General features: G+C 36.4%; 1 protein-coding gene across 9 annotated transcripts; it reads left to right on the top strand.

Annotated features, from left to right (window-relative positions):
• The first annotated feature begins 6 nt into the window (after positions 1 to 6).
• Positions 7 to 25,628, top strand: LOC121313463 (poly(U)-binding-splicing factor PUF60). Of its 9 annotated transcripts, XM_041246030.1 has the most exons (15): positions 7 to 91; positions 487 to 795; positions 1,258 to 1,296; positions 3,385 to 3,490; positions 3,786 to 4,048; positions 4,350 to 4,445; positions 8,119 to 8,208; positions 12,064 to 12,114; positions 15,296 to 15,457; positions 15,825 to 15,917; positions 16,114 to 16,327; positions 16,705 to 16,895; positions 23,156 to 23,279; positions 23,514 to 23,743; positions 24,679 to 25,628. In XM_041246030.1, exons 5-15 carry the CDS (start codon positions 4,046 to 4,048, stop codon positions 24,976 to 24,978), a joined length of 1,554 nt encoding a protein of 517 aa, XP_041101964.1. In that variant the 5' UTR covers positions 7 to 91; positions 487 to 795; positions 1,258 to 1,296; positions 3,385 to 3,490; positions 3,786 to 4,045; the 3' UTR covers positions 24,979 to 25,628. The 9 variants fall into 9 exon arrangements, with proteins under 9 accessions (XP_041101964.1, XP_041101970.1, XP_041101969.1 ...); XM_041246036.1 differs by lacking the exons at positions 1,258 to 1,296; positions 3,786 to 4,048 and adding an exon at positions 7,380 to 7,419; XM_041246035.1 differs by lacking the exon at positions 1,258 to 1,296 and having other exon boundaries at positions 3,786 to 3,944.
• The last annotated feature ends 2,372 nt before the right edge of the window (positions 25,629 to 28,000 follow it).

Genomic DNA, 28,000 nt, shown 5'->3' with positions numbered 1-28,000 from the left:
GTGATATATTGTTGACTTACTCTGTGTAAGGAAAGTAAATGGTTTTGAGTGATCGTCTTGTGTGAAAACGAATATTATTTAGCTTTTTCAGGTAAGAGATCTGTTAATATTGTAAGGTGAGAAGCCAGATATGGTTATAGTAGTCTTATGAGGGTATATTTTGTATTAGTTTGCAGAAGTTCTTAGAAGTTTATTTGTATAATAACGTGGCCTACTCACATGTGAGGCAGTATGTCAGTATTCCAGTGGGTAGCTTAGTTAGTGATAAGAGGTAAATAGCCAAATGAATGCTGAAACAGTACTGTATTTCAATTAGTTTGTTTTATGTGCGAACTAGCTGCACCAATTAAATTGTTTATTTTTACTTTAGGGATATTATATGACGTTTACTGTATATATTGTTGACCCGATCTGTGTAAGCAAACAGTTGGCTCTTGAGTGATCGTCCTGTGTAAAAACGAATATATTATTATTTTGTTTTTTCAGATTGTGCAGGAATAAAGACCGTCTGTTGGAGCAAAGTGCTTTTGTTTATTTATTCAAACGTGCAACACAAAGTTCAACAAAACACTGTCGCATGAAAGTAGTGCGCAATTCAACACGACAAGGGCGTCTGCGCTGGTGCGAAAATTGTACCCAATATATCCAGCATAATAGTCCAATTGCAAGCACAGACTCGCACGCTGCCAGAGCTCCAGCGGCTGACAAAGCGAAGCAGTGGAAAAGGTCGCACGGTCTGTTACAGTAACTTTCGAGACCACAAACCTATTTTCATCAGGTGAAGTGAGAACTGAGGTAAAGAAACTTAATCTTTCAAGTTCTATCTTACATGTTAGTTGAACCTCCGAAAATTATATATATTGAGAGAGATGGGCGGGCTTCAGAGAGTTACAGAAAACATAATTTCATCTAAGGTTATGTGACGTTTTATAAACTGTCACAAAAACCATGGATGGAATTGTTTTCCTTTAACTCACTGGGTGCGTTAAGTAAGTGAGCGCATCTATTATTTGTTTTATATAATACATGGATATTGTTACCTGTAATAATAAAGACAATAAACGTGTTTTAAGGTTCAAATTGTAAGGTGATTTAATGAATAATGTAAATTAAGTCAATATTAAAAGGATCTTAAATATAATTAGTTTTGGTAATTCAGGAACGATGAGTTAAACTGGGTAGATAATGAACTGCAAAAATACGATTTTTTTAAGGAAAAGTTGTTTCAATGGGGTATGTTTTTTTTTTTTCTCTTAGTCGCTGTCCGAGTCGAAGATTATTTGTCTTGCTCGCATGGTTGGTGCTACCGTTGGTGGAGGATTGTTGTAAATCTTCAGAGACAGATTTGTTAATGCCTTAAAAAAAAAAAAAAAGAGTTGTCGGTGTTGTCTAGTGATTAAAAACTAAACATTGTGTTTGAAAGTGGTCTCGGGGTGCATAGGAGTCAAATATGGGTTAAAGGTCAAGTCAAATCTTCTAGAGAGTGATCTGCCATTTTGACACTACTGCGGTATAATGCCCCTTTTTCAAATTGCTCAGGATGCCATGTATTTTATAATTTTTTATATATATATATATATATATATATATATATATATATATATATATATATATAATATAATAATATCAGCTCAAGCACATTTAAAACAAACAATACATATTTTGTGGCATATTTGAATTATGTTCACACACCAGTAGGGTAAATTACTTGTCCTCTAGGAAAATTTGATTAAAAACATGAGGTCTATACTGTCATTAATGTTTATGAAATAAACATACATCCGCCTTATACAGTGACGCACGAGTGGGGTGGAGTCAGTGTGAGCAGAAATCCCGCGAGATCTCGCTCAAGCTTGTTCGCTGTAGTTGTGTGAGTTCTCGCGAGAGCAGCTGCTGCCGTCTGAGTGCGGGCGCTTCATGGCGGTGGTAGTGACTTCGGTAAATAGAAACAAATAGATTTTTTTTTAGTGGGGGGGGGGGGGGGGGGGGGGGGGGGGGGGTTTGCGCAGGGACATAATATCTGATATAATTTTGTATAAGGGTTCGAGGTCTCCGGGCTGCAAGAAAGAGTGGTGGAAAAGGGAGGGTTAAATGAAAAGGCTTAACTGTAGGGGTTTCGTCTCGGTCTCCCCACAGAGGGATAAATGTAATACTAATATGTGTGTGATATATAAAACAAATTAACGGGTAAGGTGCTCAGGGAATTTGCTTTGTAAACCAAGTATGAAATAACCACTTCGACATTTTATAAATGTGTTTTCTTTCTGGATGGGAATTGGGAGAAATTATTTGTCATATCGATGGTAACTATGGCTTTAAAGGTTTGATCTAATGTGGTTTTAAAACGTAACCAGTTCCAAGTGGCTGTTGATTATGTTTCATTTAACAACATTACGGTGTACATAGTAATACACTAATACAGTATAATGAGAATACAAAAAGTCGTGTATTATTATTGTAATATGGAAACAATCCGTACTAGTACGACAGGTGCATCAACATCGTTAAATAGAACCGCCATCCTTATCTAATATTGCACAGGCCTAAATGTTTTATACACAACACCCTGTAAAGTTTACCAGAAACATAACTCTGCAATGAGTTCTGTAGCTATAGTTGTTTTTAATGCTTATGTAGATTAGCATTTGCACAGCAGATAAGCTGCCCAGTTTAGCCACTTGACTGTGTGGCCCTTGTTTTGCAACGAGATCACTTTACATTCTGCCCCTCTTCCCTACCCAGCTGCTTAAAATAGCTGAAAGCAGCCCCAATTAAATCAACATTTTTCCCATTAAGCCTAAGTAGCCTGTGCCAGTAACATAACTTAGTGGATTAATTTGTGTTTTTGTAAATAGGAAGTGTTGTTTGTTTCCCCGAGTAATAATTAGGGTAGAATATGATGTGTTGAAAATCCTGTGTAAACTTTGTAAATGTTTTTTTTTATCTACCGTTGATGCTAACAGACAATGTTGTACAGTATTCATGATATGCTTTCAAGAGGTTTACAAATTTATGTTTTTAATTTGATGCAGTTTCCATGTCTTAATTTTAATCTACAATTTCCTAGGATGAGGCTGGCTGAAGTGTGTTCCAAATTGACACAAAGAAACATAACGCCTTGTGGTTAAAATAATTTTACACAAGACTTTAAGACCTGGCACCCCCTCCATCTTTTTTTTTTTTTAATCACACCTCGAATTATGACACTACAATCAGAACAATACTAGCCTTCTATAAAAAAAGATGTAATGCTATTAATGTCATTTAAAAGTAGACACCACCATATTTTTACCTTTGACAAATCTCTGTATATGTGCAAAGTCAGTACCCATAAAGTTAAAGTAGATTTGTGTTTTTTTTTTCATTCTGTCTTTTATACTTTAGAGCATGTTCTCTTGACAACTACTAAATTTCCAAAGCCAATGGCAGAACTAATTGGGTTCAAACCTCCTTAAAGGGGCCGTGTGCCACCCAGGAGTCCGTAAAGCAGGTACTGAGGTTTTATTTTGTGTTATAGACTAAGGGGGCATCACTACCAGGTTTTACAACCAGATATCTTGGCAAATTAACATTTTGTTCTATGGTAAAATGATAGGCCTACATTTTGTGCATCATGGGGAAGCCTTGAAACTACCTGTATATATCTTAATAAAACATGCTCTGTAAAACTTTTCAAATGGACTTAAGATTTTAAAATCAATTTAATTTTAACATCTGGTAATTACCTACAGATTTGTAGTGCTCTGAAAGTGTGTTTTAATCAATTATTTCCCCCTCATTTGCAGATGTTTCGGGCAGATTAGTAAAAATGCTGCAGTGTTTAAAAATGACATGGCTGCAACTGACAGGAGCCATATCTATTTTAAACCAATAAATTACTAATACATCATCCATAACTCCAAACACTCAGTCGTAACATCTTCAGCAATAACAAAAGAAACAAGGTAACCAAATGACAAATGCAAAATATTATAAATGTATTGTACGCAGAAGATATATACAGTTCTGATGCTGGAAAAGTTAATTATCTAACAAACTACACACCATGGTAAGTATAGTATACCCAATGTATCAATTTGCATAACATGCCATGATAAAATATGCTTTTTAGATTTGGGATCTACAGCTTGGACTTGCAAGCCCCCATCTGCAGCTCACAAAACAGTTAGAGCCACATGTGTTCCTCAAGAGTAAACCGGTTGAGAACTCCCACTCTAGATTTCATTATTTCTTAGATGTTTTTGGAATGGTAACACATTTTGTGTGTTTTCTCTAAATACAGTTATACAGAATTGACTATTGATTTGTTTTTGGTGCTTTCTGTCAAACTTGCATGCCTGTGCTTGCAGGGTGGTGAAGCTATGAAGATGGAGAATGGACAGAGTATAGGTTCAAAGCTTGGCCTGCCACAACTCACCACAGAGCAGCAGGAGGCTCTACAGAAGGTAAGCAAAACTTTGGTACACTATACAGTACCCTTGGGGAGGTGGCAGCCTTGGCCAACACAAGGGTTTAATGCAGTGGCTCCGATCCTTTTACCAAGGGACCCTGAACAGTCTATTTGGACATTACGTGCAATACTAAATAACAGGTGTGACAGTGCTAATTCTTAGCCTTGACATATTTATAGATGGGCTTTTAAAGCTTTTTAAAATAATTCTATAAATCTTACCTTGTACTCCTCCATTTACTATGTGCACATTTTAAAGAAACGTAGCAAACAAGTATTTTCATTTTAAAACATGTCTGATACTCAGGTAGATTAAATAAATCTCTGTTTTGAAGAGCACAAAAACTATGGTTACTTATTATACAAAATATTAACATTACCCATTTTTCAAATCAGTTGGGTATGGCAAAAAGCCAGATTATTTCACTGTGAAAAATTACTTTTATATTGTGCTGTGCAGTAGACAAACTCTGATAAATTAATACATATTGTTTGTTAGTTTTGTAATATGTTTTTATTAATTTCAAATACAGTACAATAAATGGAAAATGTTATATGTGTATGCACATATAAAATAAAATGCATTAAAAGAATAAACACAATAAAAACATATTTAGATATTACATCCAGTTCAAGTCATATTAGTCAACCCTTTACTTGAACGCATTATAATTAATAATAGTTAATATAAGTAATGTATAAATGTTAAGCTAGTCGCATTGATTATTCATACATGTCAGTGTTAGTGAGAAGTTGATGCCTTACCATCTGTTTTTATTATTTAAAGAATAGGAGAAGTAATATAGCTTTCTTTGTAACTAAAATAGATTAATTGGTTTTGTTAGTGAAAGTAGTGAGGTGTCACCAAGAATTACAAGTCTAGCTGAAAATGGAATATTATAATCTGTAATTTTAGACAAATGGGATAAAATAATTTCCCAATAAGATTTTAATTTGGTGCAATTCCATATTGCATGTCATATTCATTTGTTTTTATTCATGTGCAACATTTAGGATGAACCCTCGTATCTCTGTCTTTGGGATTCAAAGGGCCAGATTCTCACTTCTTTAAAATTTTTGAAGGCGCTTCACTATTATTGTTCCTAATTTGTGTCAGTGTCTTCTAAACATAATGTAAAGCAGTGTTCTGCTACTTGTAAATGTTCCATCTGTTTGGCTGGATTAGAACTTGGGACTGTATGATCCAATAACATCAAGGCCCTTTACAATAATTAGGTGTACTTTCTTGATATACAGTAGTGTGATACTGGACAAAAATAGATACAGCATTTCACAATTAAACATATCAAATTAGAAAAAAAGTGATTTGTGCCATCCTCGTGTCTAACTACAAATTACACTTTATATCGCCTGTTCTCATAACCCACATTATAACCCGTGCACTTTATACACAAACGCCAACATTTACACACTACATACAACATAAAGCACGAAAATACACATGGGGATGGGGCATATTGCCACAATCCACCATTTTTAAATCCATTCTATTTTTACCATCAGTGAATTATCAAACAAAATAAAAACTAGGCGTGCACCGATAAGATTTTCTTGGCCGATGCCGATAGCTGATGGTTATCTACCCGTATTGGCCAATACCGATAATAAATATACAGTGCAGATAAACTACTAAAACAAGTTATAGGGTCTCAATTTAAACAGTTTTATAGTTATAAATGTTAAACAATTAACAGATGTATTTGACAAAAACGAACAGGTATTGTTTACTTGTTGCATTTACTTCATAAAATGAATACAAAGAATAACGTAGTATTATGTTGTGTGCTTGCAATTTATACAATTATTTTAGAACATAGCCAACAAAAATAAAGCATTGCGTTTGTACTAGTAAAAGCACTTCTGTAGAAAAAATATGTAATGTGACATTTTTTTAGCCACTTAATCTCAAACACTGCATATTATAACTTAGACCTATACTGTACAGTGGGAAAAAAAATTAGCATACGCAGTGTCAACTACAGTGTTTGTTAAATTCTTATTTTAAGCATACGCTGCTTAAAAATGCTGCCCAACTTAAATTTTTCACTTAATCAAAAACAAAAAGATGCCATGAAACTGTCCTGTTACAAAAGTGTCAAACTTGAATTTGTTACTAAACAAGACGACACAGTAGTCAATTCCAGCTACAAAACGCTGCCTAATACACCCGCAACCAATGCAGATTAAGATAAACTGAGCAAGATTAACAAAAACTATACAAAAGGTAATTCCCACTTAACGTTTAGAGAGCCCGCAACTCCTTGGAAGTTAGGGAGGTTGTTGTCGTCGCTGCTGCAGTCTTGGTTTTAAAAAAAGTGCTTTTCAGCTAAACTGTTTACGTTCAAGGATTTAATCAAGTGAGCTACGGAGGAGGACCTGAGGTGATGCCAAGAGAGAGACGGAGAGAGACATGGCAGAGTCAGTTTTGTAACTAACAGTGCATCGATGCTGCATTTAAACAATAATTTGCCTGGTTAATACTATTTTCTTACATACTATTTTTTTTTTTTTTTTTTTTAAGACGTTAGAATAATATTCTCCCAGTTCATTGTTGGATTTAATGTAGCATCAAGTCTGTTCTGCACACAACTCGCTATGCTATTGTTGTCTTAAGATATTAAATTAAAATCCAAGCCTTGCTATTTGAGACGTATGTACTGCATTTTGGTCGCACCTTACACAGCATTGGGAAAATGAGTGTCTCAGTGTTCTTCTGTCATTAGTAAGCGTGCTTGACCAAACCATTCAATTCTGTGTAAGAAGAAATTCAAGCATGAATATCAGCGTACATTATCGGCTAAAATAACAAAAACTGCTATAACCGATTATTATTTTAATGCCATGCATTTTTAGGCTGACTCACACAGCAGAACTCTCCTTCTTAAACTTTTTTCTTTCTCCATCCCAGATAGCCTGTCTTAAGAGTTGACCACATCAAGAAATTAAATGTATGTTATGTTAAAAATCTGTATTTACTAAATAGGGTGGTAAATGTCAGAAATTATGAAGAAATAAATTGCCTTTCGGACATTTACTTGTTATTTTTATGATATACCTGCACTTACAAATACTCTTCGGTAAATCATCGAAGAATGTATTTATTCCTGCGTATAAATATTTATTCCTTGTCATTTAACAAAATAATCATTATTTTGTTGACTCCTTATTTCTGCATACAAATGTTCCATTAACAAAAAACATTAATGTCAAACAATATATTTATTTCTCCATACACATTCTCTGTTAACAAAAGTCATTAGTGATCTTACAGTAATGCACAATCGAGCAATTCAGCATGGTACTGAACAATATTGTGATCCACCTATGTAGAACACCCAACATTTTGGTAAATTTGCGTATAAAACCATTCACAGTGGTGTTGAAGGAGGTGTTGTACTCCCAAGTACGTAGTAGTTTAACCCTTTTGCAGTCCATTTATTCAGCACTTGTCAGGTCCAGTTTATTTTCACACGTGCCATTTATTTTACACGCACTGTTTTAAAATAAACTGTCAGACTAAAACAGGTTTAAAAGGCAGTGTGAATAAGCTGTTTGTGTGAAAAGATTTACCAGTACTTTGCTTGTAACGCGTTTAACTTGAATCGAAAATAATTCTGCTATGATAATGATTTGTTCTTTGTGTTTAGGCAAAGAAGTATGCAATGGAGCAGAGCATTAAGAGTGTTCTGGTGAAGCAGACCATCGCTCACCAGCAGCAGCAACTAACAAACCTCCAGGTGGGTGATGAAGAGTATGAAAATATTTCAACTGAAACAGTACTCTAACAACTGCATTTTAATATCTAAAAATGCATTACACCTTTATTTGGAAGGCCATATTTGTCTGTTAAGATTTTAAATGTATGCAGTGATGCGTTATTCCTCACAATTACACAGATTTATTCTGTTGTGATTTTCAGCATTATCCTGCAACAGGCGAAACGAGTGTTTATTTTATAAGTGATTCCAGGGTTAGATTTTAAGGGATTTTTTTTTGATTGTCCCACTGACAAGTGCGGCAGATGACTTGCTTATAGACCATAAATAAGGTTGGTAGTGCTGCATGATGTGTTTCCTATGATATATATATATATATATATATATATATATATATATATATATATATATATATATATATATATATATATATATATATATATATACCTCATACACACACTGCTGTACAAAAGTCTTGGACATGCTTCATTTTTCTACCCATCATTATGAGCATCTCAATTTACTCAAAGCCTCCTCTTGTGTGTTCTACTATAATAACAACCTTGACTTGCATAAAGAAGGAAAAATATTGAGTGAAATAGCTTTCATCACTTCATTTTCAAGGTGTGGTATCCGAAGCATAGTCAACAAGTACAGAGAAACATCATCTGTAATTGACAAACCCAGGACTGGAAGACCCAAAAAGCTGTCTGACAAGGATGAGCAATACTTGAGGATAATGGCCTTGAGGAGTAGAAAGAAGACAAGCACTGCATTGACAACATAACTGGCAGAAGGCACAGGTGTCGTTGTCCATTCATCAACAGCCCAAAGCACCTTTCACCATTGTTACAAAGTCCAATTTCTGTGTTGTGCATATTTTAGCCTTTTAGTCTTGTTCCCCTTTCTTAACAGAGGTATTCTTACTGCAACACATCCATTATGTCCTGATTTCAAGAGTGATCCTCGTATTGTTGATTTGACTGACAACGACACCTGTGCATTCTGCCAGTTCTGTTGTCAATTCAATGCTTGTCGTCTTTCTGTTTCTTAAGGATGTTATCTTCAAGTATTGCTTATCCTTGTCAGACTGCTTTCTGGGTCTTCCAGGACTGCAAAGATTTAAGTGTTTGTACACATTAAGCCACACTAAACAGGAAACGGTACTTTTAGCATGGATGTTTTGAGCTGGATTAATTAACGTTTTTGAGTGGTTTTCGAGATCGGTTATGTATTGTGGACAGGGCCCAAGTCCTGAGAAGACCTTTTGGGAACCTTAGGAAAGGTACTGTGTTTATACTTGTATGTGTATAAGTGTTTGGGTGACTGGCAAATGGCTTAGCCATCCAGCTTGTAGTTAAGGACTTGCACAGTTTAATTTTGACACTCCTGAAAGGAGGAGTTCTTTTGTTTGATTTATTTATCTTTCCTCTTTTACACACATACTTTCTTGTGTGATTCCTGGATTCTCCACCATGTGTGGTAAAGTGGGGTGCGCTTTGCCACTCCTTCGGGGCCTTTCTATTGTCTTTCTAGTATGTAAGAAGTACTTGCACAACAGGTAGGGTATAAAACAGGGCGTGCTTGTATATTTATTAATTGAACACAAAATAAATCAAACAAAAGAAAAGCCTAACTTCTTCCAGGAGGCTAAACTAAACTTGGCAAGTCCTTAACTATAAACTGGATGGTTAAGCCATTTGCCAGTCATCCAAACACTTACACACATATATGTATAAGCACAGTACCTTTCCTAAGGTACCCCACAGGTCTTTTCTCGGGCCGTAGACTCAACACAGACAGCTAAGAGAGACACTGACCTGCTTTTATACACCTGTCTCCTTTATTACTGGCATATGTTGCAAATTAAATTAGAGCCAGGTAGTTCCTAGCTTGGCTCAATAAGCAATAAAATAATTTAATAATTACTTTGTGGCTGTGCAAAGCATGCCACAATATACGTTCCCCAATGTGCACGGCCTCTGCCCTGTCACAAGATAGAGAAATCGATATATTCACTCGTTAGAAACACATCATGCAGAACTAACAATCTAGTTTATGGTATGTTTTGACAAAAATGTAACAATAAAATACGTAGGAGAGACCAGTACATCATTATGTAAGAATACAGAATTACCTGTCAAACATCAGCAGTAAAAAAAGTAAATGAACCTGTAGTTCAACACTACAAAAAACAAACATTGTAGTTTTAGAAGAAATAAAATTAGATAATGCACAATACAGAAGAATCAATGAAAATAAATGGATAAATAGACAATACCGTGATGACGGTTTAAATAGAAATAGTAGATGTCAAACATACTCAGATTTAAATAAATAAGTGAATTGGCATCAAAAACCTTTAAATACATTTACTGTTTGTTTTCAAACAAGCTTTTCTTAACGAAGGTATGTTAAACATACCGAAACGTTGGGAAGTTGGCTCTTTTGAGCAAAAACTTATCTATACATGCATTACTGTATATATAAATGGAATTAATAATATGCAAATATACAGTAGTATACTACAGTATATGTAGTGCTTAAAGTTTGTTTCTAAAGAACAGCACTGAAAACCACATCGCTTGTGTAGCTTAAAGTGACAGGCATGATTTCAGATTGCCAATAGAGTACTTTAGCCATAAATATTTACGAGCCTCTTATGCATTTTTTGCGTAAGAAAAATTTTTTGGAACAAATATCAAATTCCACTAAACGCATACTTCGTAGGTAGCAACAGATTGGCAGCATTTCTGGAGCAAAATAAGTTTTATGGGTGTGACTCACCAGATATTTTAGTCGCAAATATTTATGGCGCTACAGTATCAATAAATGGCAGAAGCTGATTCCAATTAATAAAATTGTAAATCATCACTTGAAAATGTAATTTAACACTTGACAATTTATTTAAGCTTTAAACTGAACACATCACATATTTTACTTGTGTGCATTTTGGTAGTTTATCCATTCTGCTAGCAGTGAATTTAGCCAAATGCTGGCTGATCAATAGCATGTGATATGTTTACTGAACTTTAATATGCATAATATACTTTTTCACTGATGGGTGGATTTATGAAATAATGGTATTTTGATGTTGCGCTACACTAAAACCTGCATTTTATAAATCTGTTTTCAAGCTTGACATTTTTAGAACTTCTATTGCATTATTCTGTTTAACAATATCGAACGTGAAATACTGCGTTTACCTTGAAAAAGTAATGTACTATAAATAATAAAAGTCAAACATTGAATATATTTTTTTTTTTTATATTTATCACACAAATATACTACTGTAAAGGCTACAAAGAAACAGTAATAATGTGCATCAAACTGTTTCTTCTCCTCACACTACAGCAAACCCTGCTGGCCAGGCACCCAGTGAGCTCAAAGGCGGACACCTGCAGTGCTGGTCTTTGCTCTCCAGAGGTCGGTAACTCGCTGACGTCCGCTCTCGAGTTCCTGGGTGAAAAAGGAAGCTGGCTTGATTGTGGGATCAGAGGATGCCCACTGAGCCTTCAGGTCTCCTGAGACTTGTGGGGAATTTGCTGCGGTGAGAGGAAAAGCAACTAGTAATTCCAAACTGGGAGAAAATCAGTGGGGGATAATAATTGGACACAATTACATTTTTTTATTTTTATTTTTATTTTTTCCTAAACAATATTTTTGGTGTGTTTTGTGCATATATACCTAGAGGGCTAATGTTTTCTTTTAAGATTATTGAGAGTTCTACTAATAATTATAAACTGGGGAGGGTAGGGGGCTCTGCAGTGCCAGTAGGATGCATTGGCTCTGGGTATGGGAATTGGTTTGATGTTCTGTTTGTGTGTGTCTCTACCTGATGGAGACTGAATCCTTTACTTATTTACTGTCTTTCAGATGGCAGCAGCAACAATGGGCTTTGGAGATCCTCTCTCACCTTTACAATCAGTAAATAGAAATATTAAATATGTAACTTTTTTTTCTGTGTTCATTCCTGTTAAAGAAACTAACTCTTTAGTGTAGGTCACCCCATTAAAAGGTATATTGGAAACAAAAAGCATTTATTTTTTAAAGTTTATATAGCATAGTTATTCAAGCAGGATGATGTTTATGTACACAAATACACCTTAAAGTAAAACCATTTTTGCCAAGTTGAAACCCCCCTTAAACTGCTGCACTAGTAAGATCCCTCATGCACCCCATTACAAAATTAAATGGCTGTTTGCACCTGAGTAACAGACTCCTTTTAACTAGGTATTTGCTGCGGTGAGAGGAAAAGCAACTAGTGCACAACATTTATATTCTTTCTCCTTTAGGTTCTTGTCAGTTACAGTTTAATAAGGTACATTTTTTTTTCTGTGCAAAAGTTGTCAGACTTGACCACTAGATGACACTGTCTACAAAGTTAAATCACATTGGAAAGTTTTTTTTTTTTTTTAATGGTTAATTCTTCAGCTGGGAGGCAGAAGGTGTTCACTCCCAAGCAGAGTGTATAGGCTTAACACTTTTGAACTCCTTGGCATTTGCCATTATTTTGCACATCATTGTCTGTAACAGTGGTTGAGTTGCCCTTTGGATGGACAAGGAGGAAACAGTTAAATCAAAACTAAAGTGGACAAGCTGCTCAAATTTCCACCAGCCAACAAACATCTTGGAACCAAATGTTTTTTTGTTGGGTTTGGAAAGGAGTATAGCTGGCTACTTTATAAATATGTGAGGGGTGTGCAGTGCTCTAAGAGGGCCAAGTCTCTTTAAACACAAACCAATTAACACATAATAAAAGGGAGTGGGACCCTTATTTTGGCAATGTAATACATAACTGAAATCTAGTAGGCAGTGAAGCCACAACATCCATTTTACTTGATGTGGACTATATATAATATTTATTGGAATGAAAAATAAAAACTATAATATACAACTATGGCCAAACGTTTGGCATCAGCCTGTAGAATTTACTAACCTTGCTCCATAAAGTTGAATGAAACCTGTTGAATAATGTTGTGTTAACATATTGAATTACATACCACTTTGTAGTTTTCTATATTACCAAAAAAACTGACATCGATAGAAATGTGAAATCTAACATGAAATCCTGTAATACTATTATGGCTTCCAGTAGACATTTGCGATATCTTTTGTAGTTCCTTTGATGACATGGTGTTAAAAAGATCTGAATTATGTTCATATCATTATTTATTTATTTTATTCCGTCTCAATCCTGAAATTCTAAGTGATTCAAAACTTTTGGCCATAGCTGTAGTTAAGATATAGATATTTTAGTTCTGTTTATGTTCAACCCCATCCTCCCCCACAATCAATTTAGTTTAAAGTTGTTGTTATATAATTTTATTTTATATAGTGCCTTTCATGTGCACATCTCAGGAATTAACAAGAATAAAAAAGCAATTTAAACAATTGACATAATGTCCAATAAAACAAGAGGAACCCATTCCCTCTTCCCCTGTCCCAACCCGCTTTTCGACCTCGTACTTGGTTTGCTTGTCTGTCGCTTTGAACTGAACTTCTGACCTCCGTTTAGCCAGGTTATTTATAGTTTAAAAAATGTTAATCAAAATGATCCACAAGTTGGAATGTTTATTTCTTTCTTTCTTTTTGTAAAAAATATAGCGTTGATTACATGGTGCTTTGTGCATGGTTAATTCACGGAAAGTTACATTTTTGCTTCACTATATGTGCATTATAGAGAGGGGGTTATTTTATTTTGTATTTTAGTCAGATGTCTGTATCCTGCGGCACTACCCTCCCCCGTTTACAACTGTCTTTGGTTATAACGCTCATATTGTGTGTCCCCCGAGACCCATGTTATAGGGAGGGAGCACTGAAAAATCATTAGTGATTTTAAATTTCACTCTAAACTCTACTGGAAGCCATGAAGGGAAGCTAAAACTGGTGTGATGTGATCATAAGAATTTGTTTTGGTTAGAATGCGATACTTGTTTTGGCATTTGTACACTGTTTCTGTCTATTTGTTTTGGCCACCACACTGTTTTGTTTTGTCAAATGTTTTTATTTTTGTTGTAATAAACCAGTGCAACAGCACAATTCACATTTCACTCTGTATTTCTGTTCCGGGTCTGATGTCACCACTAGCCATCCTGTCCACACATGTGTAAGCTTCTTTGCATCCGGCTCAGTAAGACAGGGGTGAATAAGAGCAATATTCTGCAGTAGTAACATTGCTAATATGCTGTTCAAAGGCCAATTTTGGATTAAAAAATACCAAGGTTCTTTATGCATATGCTAGGGTGGGTCTCAGTTCCGTCAATAACCAGTTTAAAATTTTCGCATTTCTGAAGCAGATATGAGGAGCCAACCAGCATTACCCAGGTCTTGTGTAAGAAATTCTGCTGCATCCAATTGTTAATGTCACTGAAGCAGAACGTTAAAGAAGATACGGCTGACTCCAAATTGAGTAGTGCGCATAGACATTTGAGTATAGTACGCTAGCAGTGAAAATGGAGATTTTTTTTTTTTTTTTTAGCAGTACAGATGGATTTTTTTTTGTTTGTTTTAAGATAGCAGTTTTGTTGCAAAGAAGGACTGTAGGTCAGTTTCAAGACCCAGATACAAATAAGGGTTAGCAGGCTCACAACTAAGCCTAACTAATAGAAGATTTGCATATAAAAAACTTAAAATAAAATTTTCCTATCTGCTCACTTTTGTGTCCTGCTCAAGGATTCGATAATCACAAGCTGATAGTGTATTATTACTACATCTGGCCTCCATAACTTGAAGATCATTAAATAGGAACAAAATGTATCCAGTTTTATTAAAGGGAAGATCTGTACTATATAGCTGCATTTGTCGCCTATGTTATCCAATTCTGCAAAACCACATCCTTTTAAAAAGTTTTATAGGGAACATTGGCTTTTTTAGAATTTAGTTCAGATTGGTTATAAAACCTGTAATCCTATTGTTGAATTCAGCAACACATGAGCCTGATAGTGTAGGGGCCACTCTAGTATATATCTTTGAAACTGACCTGCACGTCTTTTGCGAAAAGGGGGGTTCGTTTGGGGTGCTTGGTGGTGTGTTTTCTTTTTTTGTAAGGAAGTACTGGTAGATTTGTCTCCCCAGTAAACGTCAGTGTGATATTTACTTGTTACAGATGGCAGCCCAACGACAGCGTGCGTTAGCCATCATGTGTCGAGTTTACGTGGGCTCAATTTATTATGAGCTGGGAGAGGACACTATTCGTCAAGCTTTCGCTCCCTTTGGACCCATCAAAAGCATTGATATGTCCTGGGACTCTGTCACCATGAAACACAAGGTGAGAGCTCTTTCTTTTTGTGGGGAATTGAATAGCTGTTACTCAGGTATTTCAGGATTATTTATTGTCTGGGCCCTGTGTTGCAGTGAATAGGTGTTGATTTAGTAACATAAAACCTAGTAAGGACGAATACCTGGATTGGAATTGCCCTGGATGATGGCAATTGAGTACCACTTGAAAATGTGGGACTTTTTTCCCTGATTGATTTAATCCAGAATAGAAACCAGTAGCGCTTAATTGGGTTGTGGTACTAACAGGTCCTTACAGGTGTAATGTTCCTTTTTTGGGGGAGGGTTAGATGTCAAGAATGTTTTTTCTAAGGAAAGTTTTTAAATAAATGACTGAATTTCCAGTTTGTTTGTTGCAGGGATTTGCCTTTGTGGAATATGAAGTCCCAGAGGCAGCACAGCTTGCCCTGGAACAGATGAACTCGGTCATGCTGGGAGGCAGAAACATCAAGGTGAGGAATTATTTGATCACCTCTTCAGTGGTTTAGTACTGAAGCTTAGCAGCAGTGTCTCAACAGGTGGCAGTAGTCCTTTCTCACCCTTATTGATGACTGACGTCAGTAAGTAGTGACCTACAAATCACACTGCTGTTCAGGTACATATAAAGTATTTTTAGAAGCCCACAAGCATTGAATTATTTCTTTGTAGGTGGGCAGGCCAAGTAATATTGGACAGGCTCAGCCCATCATTGACCAGCTAGCAGAAGAGGCACGGTCCTTTAACCGTATCTATGTAGCATCAGTACATCCAGACCTGTCTGATGAGGACATCAAGAGTGTCTTTGAGGCTTTTGGGAAAATCAAATCCTGCACGCTAGCCAGAGACCCCACTACGGGCAAACACAAAGGTTACGGCTTTATTGGTAAGTGTCAGCATCCAATAGTAACCAAAATACAATGATCAGTAAACAACTACCAGTACTTGGATTCGTAAAGTTGATTCCCTGATGAGAAAAATTTGCGAGAGCGTAGTTTGTTAGTGTCTAATCCTGGATGTTATCACTATTTGTCACCAGTGCTGGGTAATAGAGGGAAAAACTATCCTTCTGAATATCCCTCAGTTAGTATTGATCATTCCAAGATATAGAAAAAAATCTGTTTTGCTGTTGTCAGTTTTGCATCCTTTTACTCCTTTTAAGTTAGTAAAAAAAAAAAAGTATATTTATTTTAGATAACACTTAAACGTTGATTTTTTTTTTTTGTACTGACTGATACAATTTTATATTTTTTTCTGTTGCAGAATATGAAAAGGCTCAGTCGTCTCAGGATGCCGTTTCTTCGATGAACCTCTTTGACTTGGGTGGTCAGTTTCTTCGTGTCGGTAAAGCGGTCACACCCCCAATGCCGCTGTTAACTCCGGCTACCCCCGGGGGCTTACCGCCCGCTGCAGCAGTGGCAGCGGCAGCAGCCACAGCCAAGATCACAGCACAGGTATGGAGCCTCGTGCCATTAAAATTTGGTTGCAATTTCTACGTTTTTGAAAATAATGGATGTGGAGTTGATGGGGAGACTGTCTAAAAATGTATTTAAAAAAAAAAAAAAAACATGCAAAATTGAAATATATAATATGTACATACAAATGGCAATTCCTTGTAAGGGGATCTTGTCTGATTTTGCAAATCGGCCACCACTTCTACAGGTATAGCCAAAAGTATTGAATCATCTAGAATTTTCGGATTGGGTGTTGCATAACTTTCTTAAATAAATTAAATGAGTATCAGTTTTGTGTTTTCAGGTGGTTACTTCATATTAGTAGGGTTCTAGTAACGCTCCAAGCTGAATGTGTTGGATCACATGAGTGACCTCTGACCGTAGGTGTCGAGTTTGTAAAACTTTTTGGTGGTGGTCAGGGGTCAAGTTCCCCTGTACTTGGGATTAGGAGAAAAAAAAATAATTAATCTCTTTTTAAAAGCCTTATTTTTAAGCAACAAATTGTTGTATGTTTTCCATATTCGATGTGGATTTGTATTTGTATTCCATTTATACCATGACAAACGTTGAATAAGAAGATAGTTGATTTAATTGTATCTTATAGTCATACAATTTAGAATATTAAATAAAAAACTAGGGGTGCACCGATTTTAAGATGATCTTGGGTGATACCAAAAGCTAATGATTATCCGCCCATATCGGGCAATACCGATAATAGATAGTGCAGGTAAGCTATTGTAAAGTACTAGAACAAGAGGGCCTATATTTTATGTTTTATAATTATAGATGTTAAAAATTTACCAATATCGTTTACTTATATTTATGACAAAAATGAACAGGTATTGCTTGCTTGTTGCATTTATTTCAGAAAATGAATACAAAGAACAACTTAGTGTTAGCAGTTTATACATTTGTTTTACAACGTAGTGTAAGGTTTCTGCCGGGTTAACGTTGTGGGAAAGAGTACTTAACTGAATACACAGAAGTCTAAACTTTTCTGAAATATGTTATATAATAACATATTTCGTTACCCCCGTCCTCACAATCGGGTAAACAAGCCACAGATAGTCAATATATACATAGTATCGTAAGAGTTCACCATCTGGTATTTTGTACCATTGTTTTTTTATAATCTTCTAATATCCCTGTACAACTGTTAAATGCTATGCCCTACTTGTTCAACTCTCTTCATTACACACACGCACCTACAATGCATCTCCTCCATTGGGAGGTGGAGTTTGACGTCAAGCCCTAAGGCGCAGGGCTAGGATTAATATACAAGGGATCATTACATATTCCTCCTGGTTATTATAAGGGCCGTCCTTAAACAATGGCAACATTGGTACTATGCCTAGTGTGAATGTCACACTGTTTTCTACAGTGGATAGTTAGAGACCATATGCGTTCATCACAAGTTGGACAAAAATAAAAATTTTGCATTTGACTAGTAAAAACACTTCTGTAGAAAAAAATATATAATGTGTGGCAAAGTGGTATGTAGTGCAGTGGTGATATGGTGCTCAGGAATGGTAGATACAAGTTCATGGTGAAAAAGCAGCTCTTTAGTTGCTGACAAATAATAATACCTGTCTCTACACAGCAATGTGTATCGCTCAGGTAAACCACAGGGTTCAGTCCTGAAATAATACACTAAACAAGACACACACAACACGGTCACAAGTCCAGAGTGAGTACTGTTGGTGAAAGTGGTGATGTACAGGCGTATTCATGCACAATGGTGAAGTGTAGTCTGGGATTAATTGCTGGCAGTTTAGCTACAGCTCCTGGAGGTTAGCCTTCTATAATGATAAGCACAGACAACAAAAGAACAAACAAAACACAACACTCACAGTAATTAATTACTTCAGTTTCCCAAAGGGGTCCTTTCAGTAACCACATCAAAGGAACAGATTACATAAGAACATAAGAACATAAGAAAGTTTACAAACGAGAGGAGGCCATTCGGCCCATCTTGCTGGTTTGGTTGTTAGTAGCTTATTGATCCCAAAATCTCATCAAGCAGCTTCTTGAAGGATCCCAGGGTGTCAGCTTCAACAACATTACTGGGGAGTTGATTCCAGACCCTCACAATTCTCTGTGTAAAAAAGTGCCTCCTATTTTCTGTTCTGAATGCCCCTTTTTCTAAACTCCATTTGTGACCCCTGGTCCTTGTTTCTTTTTTCAGGCTGAAAAAGTCCCTTGGGTCGACACTGTCAATACCTTTTAGAATTTTGAATGCTTGAATTAGGTCGCCACGTAGTCTTCTTTGTTCAAGACTGAACAGATTCAATTCTTTTAGCCTGTCTGCATATGACATGCCTTTTAAGCCCGGAATAATTCTGGTCGCTCTTCTTTGCACTCTTTCTAGAGCAGCAATATCTTTTTTATAGCGAGGTGACCAGAACTGCACACAATATTCAAGATGAGGTCTTACAAGTGCATTGTACAGTTTTAACATTACTTCCCTTGATTTAAATTCAACACTTTTCACAATGTATCCGAGCATCTTGTTAGCCTTTTTTATAGCTTCCCCACATTGCCTAGATGAAGACATTTCTGAGTCAACAAAAACTCCTAGGTCTTTTTCATAGATTCCTTCTCCAATTTCAATATCTCCCATATGATATTTATAATGTACATTTTTATTTCCTGCGTGCAGTACCTTACACTTTTCTCTATTAAATGTCATTTGCCATGTGTCTGCCCAGTTCTGAATCTTGTCTAGATCATTTTGAATGACCTTTGCTGCTGCAACAGTGTTTGCCACTCCTCCTACTTTTGTGTCGTCTGCAAATTTAACAAGTTTGCTTACTATACCAGAATCTAAATCATTAATGTAGATTAGGAATAGCAGAGGACCTAATACTGATCCCTGTGGTACACCGCTGGTTACCACACTCCATTCTGAGGTTTTTCCTCTAATCAGTACTTTCTGTTTTCTACATGTTAACCACTCCCTAATCCATGTACATGTGTTTCCTTGAATCCCAACTGCGTTCAGTTTGAGAATTAATCTTTTGTGCGGGACTTTGTCAAAAGCTTTCTGGAAATCTAAATAAACCATGTCATATGCTTTGCAATTATCCATTATGGATGTTGCATCCTCAAAAAAATCAAGCAAGTTAGTTAGACACGATCTCCCTTTCCTAAAACCATGTTGACTGTCTCCCAGTACCCTGTTACCATATAGGTAATTTTCCATTTTGGATCTTATTATAGTTTCCATAAGTTTGCATATAATAGAAGTCAGGCTTACTGGTCTGTAGTTACCTGGTTCAGTTTTGTTTCCCTTTTTGTGGATCGGTATTACGTTTGCAATTTTCCAGTCTGTCGGTACCACCCCTGTGTCAAGAGACTGCTGCATGATCTTGGTTAGCGGTTTGTAAATTACTTCTTTCATTTCTTTGAGTACTACTGGGAGGATCTCATCCGGCCCAGGGGATTTGTTTATTTTAAGAGCTCCTAGTCCCTTTAACACTTCTGCCTCAGTTATGCTAAAGTTATTTAAAACTGGATAGGAACTGGATGACATGTGGGGCATGTTGTCAGTATCTTCCTTTGTAAAAACTTGTGAAAAGTAATCATTTAACATATTTGCTATTTTTTTTTCTTCCTCTACGATTTTGCCATTTGTATCTCTTAAACATTTAATCTCCTCTTTGAATGTTCTCTTGCTGTTGTAATATTGGAAAAACATTTTGGAATTGGTTTTAGCTCCCTTAGCAATGTTCATTTCTATTTCTCTCTTGGCCTTTCTAACTTCCTTTTTGACTTGCATTTGCAGTTCTGTGTACTCTTTCTGTGTACTTTCTTTTTGGTCCTTTTTTAATGCTCTGTAAAGTGCCTTTTTTCGCTGAATATTTTTTTTAATTGATCTATTAAACCATTTTGGCAATTTAGTTTTACATTTAGATTTGTCTACTTTAGGGATATAATTGTTTTGCGCCTCTAGTACTACATTTTTGAAGAACGTAGTACCACGTACCACGTAGCGCCACCCCTCCTCCTCTTCTGTCCTGCCTGTCTTTCCTATACAGTGTATACCCACAAATATTATATTCGTCCCCATCACTCTCAGATAACCACGTTTCTGTAACACCTATCACATCATAGTTACCTGTTAGTGCAGTAGCTTCAAGTTCTAGAATTTTGTTTCTGATACTTCTAGCATTTAGATAAATACATTTAATGGTTGTCTTACCTGAGTTGTTGTTCTTGTTTTGATGCGGTCTCCCTTCTGTTTTTTTGTTGATTTCTCCCCCCTTCCTTTCTAGTTTTACATCATCACATCCCCTATTATACCTTCAGTCACGCCCCCTGTGATAGTTAGTTCAATCACGTCTCCTCCAATCCATGATTAACACATCGCGTACCGCATTAGGGCGATGACTTCTGGCATTGTGGCACACTGTTCCTGTTGTACAGCGCCCTCACAGGTCCGGAGGGAGATTGTAGACTAGGATTAATTCGCTCTCTGTCACATGTGACTAACTGTTATAGCCACTTTCTGTCAAACATTCACATTATGAATTTTACCTGTTCTGTACAGTAGGAAAAAAAATGTGCCTATGCAATGTCAACTTAAGTTAAATTCTTATTTTAAGCACACACTGCTTAAAAATGCAGCACAACTTTGCAGCACAAATTTGTTCACTTAACAAAGAAAATGCCATAAAAATATAACGTTTCCGGTTACAGAATGCAGTTAAACTTGAATTTGTTACTTAACAGAAGACAGCACAGTAATCAATTTCTGCTTCAAAATGCTGCCGAATACAAATGCAGCATAAGCAAGATCAACAAATATTACAAAAGGTCGGTACATTGTGTATTATTATTATTATTATTATTATTATTATTATTCAGTTAAACGATCAATATTATTTTTGCTTCAACCTAAAAAAAAAAATTAAAAGCATCAGAAGAATAAACTACTCCCAGTTCATTGTTGGATTTAATGTAGCATCAATTCTGTTCTGTTGCACACAACTCGGCTATCCTATTGTTGTCTTAATATTAAAAAAATGTAATTTAAAATAAATAAATAAATAAATAAAATATCCAGGGGACTTCAGAGTGGCGCGTCCAGTAAAAGGCACTCCTTGTGGAGTGCAGGATGCGCCTCTAGTCTGGAGGTCGCCAGTTTGAGTCCAGGTTATTCCACTGTCAACAGTGGACAGGAATTCCCAGGAGGCGGCACACAAAAGTTACTTAGTCCTATCTCATAAAAACAATAGCTCATCCTATTGTTGTTGTGTATTTTATAGAGACAGGACATTGTGCATACAACTGAACTTCTACACCAAAATAATTAAGCCAGCAAACCAGGAGAAACAAAATTGGTGCATAATCAAGCATTTATAGCAGTCAACTTAATTATACATTCGTGTTTATACAAAGAAAGAATTAATTATTGATTAGTGCAAGGATGGCTTATTGCTTAGTAAAGAGCAGAAACATTTCGGTGCTGTTCAATTAAGTCGTTGCAGAGATTTTGGTCCTTGTAGGCAGACTAGCACACTACCATAATATTGAATAGAAAAATAAAAAAAACACAAACATAATATTGAATATGTAAATGACAAAAGAAAGTGGACCCTGACACAACCTGACCCTTTCTGGTTTTTATACTTTGTGCGAGAGCCAGTGGTCTCTGAAAGGCTTGCGAGAATATAGGGCTCAGAACTTTCACTTTTAACGAAGAAGAAATAACTCTGATTTTCTTAAACTTATCTAATGCGAAATGTTATTTGATAGGTACGCTGTTTCTTGCGTATTTTACCATTTACGAGATGGAATTTTAAAAACATATTGTTTATAAATATATAATTCCCATCAAAAGGTACATACAGTTATTATATATAAGCTCAAACATTCATGGTCTGGGCCCGCATTACAGAATATTGGTGGTGCATGGGCCCATGTGACCTGGCATCTATGCCTCTCACCTAATGTGATTGCCATGTTATGGGCGTGTGACTTATTTAGGTTTTCTGCACAGACAGTACACCAGTTGTTCTAGTATTTCAAACAGTTGTATTCTGTTTTTTGGGTTTTTTTTTTAGTTGTCCAGTAAAAAATAACTTGTTTAAAAGCCATAGTAATAAAAACTCACATTTCTAGTTTGATCTCCATTTAGTCAACACTGGCGTGTGAGTGCAAGTCCCAACATTTGTCTCTTCCCTATTTTTGTTTGTAATGAAAAAGGTCACAAAAAAAGCTTGAATTCTTTTGCCCATACTTCTTACTCTTTGTTTCAGGAAGCAGTAGCTGGAGCTTCAGTCCTAGGTGCACTCACAACAACCACAGCACTTACGTTGGGGCAGCCACTAGGTTCTCTTCCGCTGGCAGTAATGGCAGCACAAGCACCTGGCGTCATCACAGGTATAGAGAGGAATCCACTGGTCAGTAGTTTGTGATTGGTGTCGATGTTGTGGCCATGTGACCATTTTCACTCAACTTTATATCTAAACATTGTGAAGGGATTATACTCATTCCAGCTGTGAGTAAAGGTATATAATGTGTATTGGCTAGTAGTGTGGTTATTTAGTGTCAGTCATTTCCAGCCCCCTCTGAGGTAAGCTGTAGAGGTATAATGGCTTGTTTTATGCCCTGCAGGTGTGACCCCGGCTCGGCTGCCCATGCCAATTACTATCCCACAGGTTGGGTTAGTGAACCCAGTCCTGGCTTCCCTGCCGACGCTAGTAGCCGCGGTGGAGGCCAAGAAAGAGGAAGAGATGGGAGTGGACGGGGAGCGCACAGAGATGCTGAGTGAACAGGAGCACATAAGCATCTCGGGCAGTAGTGCCAGACACATGGTCATGCAGAAACTGATGAGGAAACAGGAGGTGAGCACAATAATGCATCACAGTACATAGCATGACCAGTTTCTCTACCTAGCACAGCCTTCCCAACAATCTGAGTTTACATTTTGTGATAACTCTGTTTCAATCCTTGTACTATGTCGTATTACTAAAATAAATTTACAGTTATTTGAGTATCTCAATATCTTATAGTTTAAACTTTGTCAAAGAATTCCTTTCAGAATTACTAAAATTGTACAAGTAATTGTATAAGTGATTTTCTTTTTTTTTTTTTACTGGGTTTCATGTTGGAATCTGTCTTGCATTCATTTAAATCCAGTTGCTTGAGTCCAAATCCAATGACCAAGTTAGTTGCACTGTTCCAAATGTAGCTGGCTCTTTAATTTAGATATCTATCTAAATTATTTAATTTAGATATGGGGGGGGGCTCTCGCGGGGGGGGGGGGGGGGTGGGGGGGGGGGGATATATATATATATATATATATATATATATATATATATATATATATATATATATATATATGTATATATATATATATATATATATATATATATATATATATATATGTGTGTATATATATATATACACACACACACATAGTATTGTGCACAGTTTTAGGCAGGTGTGAAAAAATGCCTTGAATATTAAGAATGCTTTCAAAAATAGACATGTTAATAGTTTATATTTATCAATTAACAAAATGCAAAGTGAGTGAACAGAAGAAAAATCTACATCAAATCCGTATTTGGTGTGACCACCCTTTGACTTCAAAAATAAACCCAATTACATAAACATGACATTGTCAGTCAGCCTACACTTTATCTGTTCAAATGAAAGTTATATAGTAATATATGTTGCCACAAACTTTTGGGAGTATTTATAAGTATTTTTCCATAAATGGTTGGAACATAACCTACAAAAATGAACCACCCCTCCTTGTATGTGTGTTTGTGTGCAGTCGACGGTGATGGTGCTTCGGAACATGGTTGGTCCCGAGGACATCGATGATGATCTTGAGGGCGAGGTGACGGAGGAGTGTGGGAAGTTCGGAGCAGTGAACCGTGTGATCATCTACCAGGAGAAGCAGGGGGAGGAGGAGGATGCTGAGGTGATCGTCAAGATATTTGTGGAGTTTTCAACGGCAACCGAGATGGACAAAGGCATCGAGGCGCTGAATGGGCGTTGGTTTGGAGGCAGGAAAGTCATTGCTGAGGTGTACGATGAGGAGCGCTTCAACAACAGTGACCTGTCCGCTTAAATATTCTCGCTCTCACACACACACACGTCCTGCCACAATTGCTGTTCTTTTTTGCTTTTAATATTTTTTTATACTGTTATTGTTGTTATTACTATTCAAATGCTCTTGGGTATGAAAAGATACAAATATGATGGCAGCGTCTCCTAGATTAATATCCTATGTGTTTTGTTATTTGTTTTAATTGTCTTTATTCCATATTGTGAAGGACTGAATATATTGAGATGTGTTTCTTTTTTTTTTAATATATCAGAAGTACATAGTAAATATTGTCATTACCAAGAGGATATAACACTGTCCATCTTTTTAAAAAATAAAGAACAGGGTAGCTCATTTGAAGTGTACCACTTTGCTTTTGAGCTGTAAGTCGCAATTCATAGAATGGTTAAATCTTATTGTATGAAACTTGCTGTTAGTAAACGTTGCACGTTTATCGAATATGTTGCAGGATCGTTGAGTTCACCCATGGCATTAGGGCATGTCTAGGTTATACACTGTATGGGTGTTCACTGATATTGTTTATTTTTATACCCTGTGAATATTTTTTCAACAAAGGAAAATAAGGATTTTTAACAGGTGTAACCCTCTTGTTAAGTACTAATTCACCTGATTTATTATGAAGTCTCCTTTGAAACATTAAAGTGGTTCAAGCTAACAAAATAATTCCATACGTCTTACCTGCTGTGTGTTCTCTCTCTCTCTCTCTCTCTCTCTCTCTCTCTCTCTCTCACCAGTTGTAGTTAAAAGTACATACCCCAATGGAAATCTGTAATTTCTAGAGACATTTCTCAAAGAAAGATTTTTCCTAAAATTCTGTAGCAAAAGTTTAACTTGTGGATTATGAAAAATAGCTACAAGAAATAATGTCTACAATTATTTTTTTCAGCAATTTATTTGCATACTCTTTGATGCTATAATAGTATTGTCTATCAATATGATAATGCAGAAAAGTGTAGAAAGTGCTGGATTGTGTTGAACATTCTTAGAATATAAAAGGGTTAGGGATAGGATGGTAGCTGTCATTACCAGTAAGTCAATATGGGAAAAGTAGAGAGCTATTTCAAGGCCTTAGGCAGAAAATTATTGTCTTAAAACTGGAGGAGGCTACAAGAACATTTCTAAGCATTTGAGTATCCCAATTTCAACTGTTGTATCTGTTATAAGAAGTACAAGACTCATGGTACTGTCACAATGCTCCCTCGGTCTGGAAGAAAGAAGGTTCTTTCACCAAGAACAAGTAGAAGAATTGTGAGGAAGGTTAATAACAATCTGAGATTGACTGCCAAAGACATTCAAAGTGAATTGGATGCAAGTGGCCTGGGGTTTCCATTTCAATCACAGGTCGAGTATTGTATGGTGAAGGTCTCAATGGTTGCAGGCTAAGGAAAAAGCTACAAAGACAGTCGTTTTAAGGTTTGCAAAACGGCATTTGAATGATGGATATGCGTTCTGGACAAGTTTTTTTTTATTACTGTATTTTATTTTGCCCTGTTTGTTTTCTTGTCTTTCATCAACTATGTTAAGTGCTTTGGGATTGGGTTTTTGCGTTTTAAAGAATTGTCAAAAATCACTAAAGAATCATGCCAAATGCTCATTGACAAATATCCTAATCGTTTAAAAGAGGTTATTGTTGCTAAAGGTGTCTCAATTAGCTATTAATTTCATTTTCCTTGTTGGTATAAATACTTAGTATTTTTGGAGTTTTGTAAAAAAAAAAAAAATTGCTGAAATAAATAATTGTAGACATTTCTTAAGTTATTTTTACCTCGTCCTCAAAAGCAAAACTTTTGCAACAAAAGATTTTTCCTGTAATTTGTTTTCAGGAAATTTCTACAAATTAGAAATTTTGATTGGGGTATCTCTAAAGAGATTTTACATTTAGTTAAATACTTGACTAAATCTTAAATCTCTTAAGATACATTTAGCTAAACATTTAACTGGCCAGCTAAATCTGGAGTTTGTATGCAAATGAGCTCTGTCTGCTTTGTGCTTTACACAATTTTATTTGTTGCCGGTCAGTTCAGGTCTCCGTCCTACACTTCACTGTGCACTATACACTGGGGTGGCCAATGTTCTTCTATCATTACACCCTTGGGTACGTAATCCTATATTTTAATAGTCAGTTTATTTCAGACTGGCTATCTTCCTCAGCCGTGCTTGCATGGTTTTGGTTGCTCATTCCATCCACCGCCAGCGTCTCTGTATTCTCAATCACGCCCGAATGCACAGGCAAGCGCAGTACTTACGGGCCGATCAATCCCCCAAGGCCCGCCTCTCAGCCCCTCAGAGATAGAGAAAGCCCGCACACCCTCTTTCCAAGCTCTCTGTGTCATCGCCATGACTGACAGGCGGAGCTCCTGGGACTGCCGTCCCCATCCTGCGTGCGCCAGACAGTCAGCACAGACCCTGGCCCTGTTACAGAGTTACATTGCTGTACTGTGTTTATTGTACTCCCCAATAAAAAAAAAACAACCCAAAAAGTACCTGTCATTTTTCTTTGTTAACATCCTGACAACTTTTTACAAATAACTAATGTCTGTCTTCAAAGCTATTTTCAAAATGGCTGCTTTAGTTCACTGGGGTTTGAGATCTGACCTCTAAGAAGAGCGATTTAAAAAAAAAAATAAAAACATGACAAGTGCTCTGGCTTTTCTCTTTCCTTTCAATTCGAAAATAACCATCAACGTATGGGACATTGCCGTCAGGCAGTAGGGATTGGCTGAGCTTTATAGCAAAGCTGCCGTGTAAGCCCGCCCCCTGGGAGCTTACTATACGCAGCGCGCATAGACTCTCTTCCTCTTTTGTCTTCAGCATCGGTAACGGTAGGTACTAGAGCTCGTACTGATTGTACTCGCAAAGCTTAGGCTTGAGAAGCTGGTTTTGGCCCCTTCTCTGAGTTTATTTCAGTTACGTTTATTATTGGTTATTGGATTATATAATTGTTATCTATATCCTTCACGCTTTGCTTCGGCATCGCGTTTTTGTTTAACCTCGAGGTCTCAGTCTTCTCCTATTATTTATAATA

This window comes from Polyodon spathula, chromosome 3 (genome assembly GCF_017654505.1).
Source record: "Polyodon spathula isolate WHYD16114869_AA chromosome 3, ASM1765450v1, whole genome shotgun sequence".
In the NCBI taxonomy this organism is placed as follows: domain Eukaryota; kingdom Metazoa; phylum Chordata; class Actinopteri; order Acipenseriformes; family Polyodontidae; genus Polyodon; species Polyodon spathula.
This window is presented reverse-complemented; position numbering and strand designations above follow the sequence as displayed.

Bases quoted from the DNA above. Each gene is read 5' to 3' on its own strand.
- LOC121313463 (XM_041246028.1), top strand. From the start codon at position 1,918: ATGGCGGTGGTAGTGACTTCG. The intron at 4,446-8,118 runs GTAAGCAAAACT...CTTTGTGTTTAG, and splicing joins AGCAGGAGGCTCTACAGAAG to GCAAAGAAGTATGCAATGGA. The intron at 23,280-23,513 runs GTATAGAGAGGA...TATGCCCTGCAG, and splicing joins AGCACCTGGCGTCATCACAG to GTGTGACCCCGGCTCGGCTG.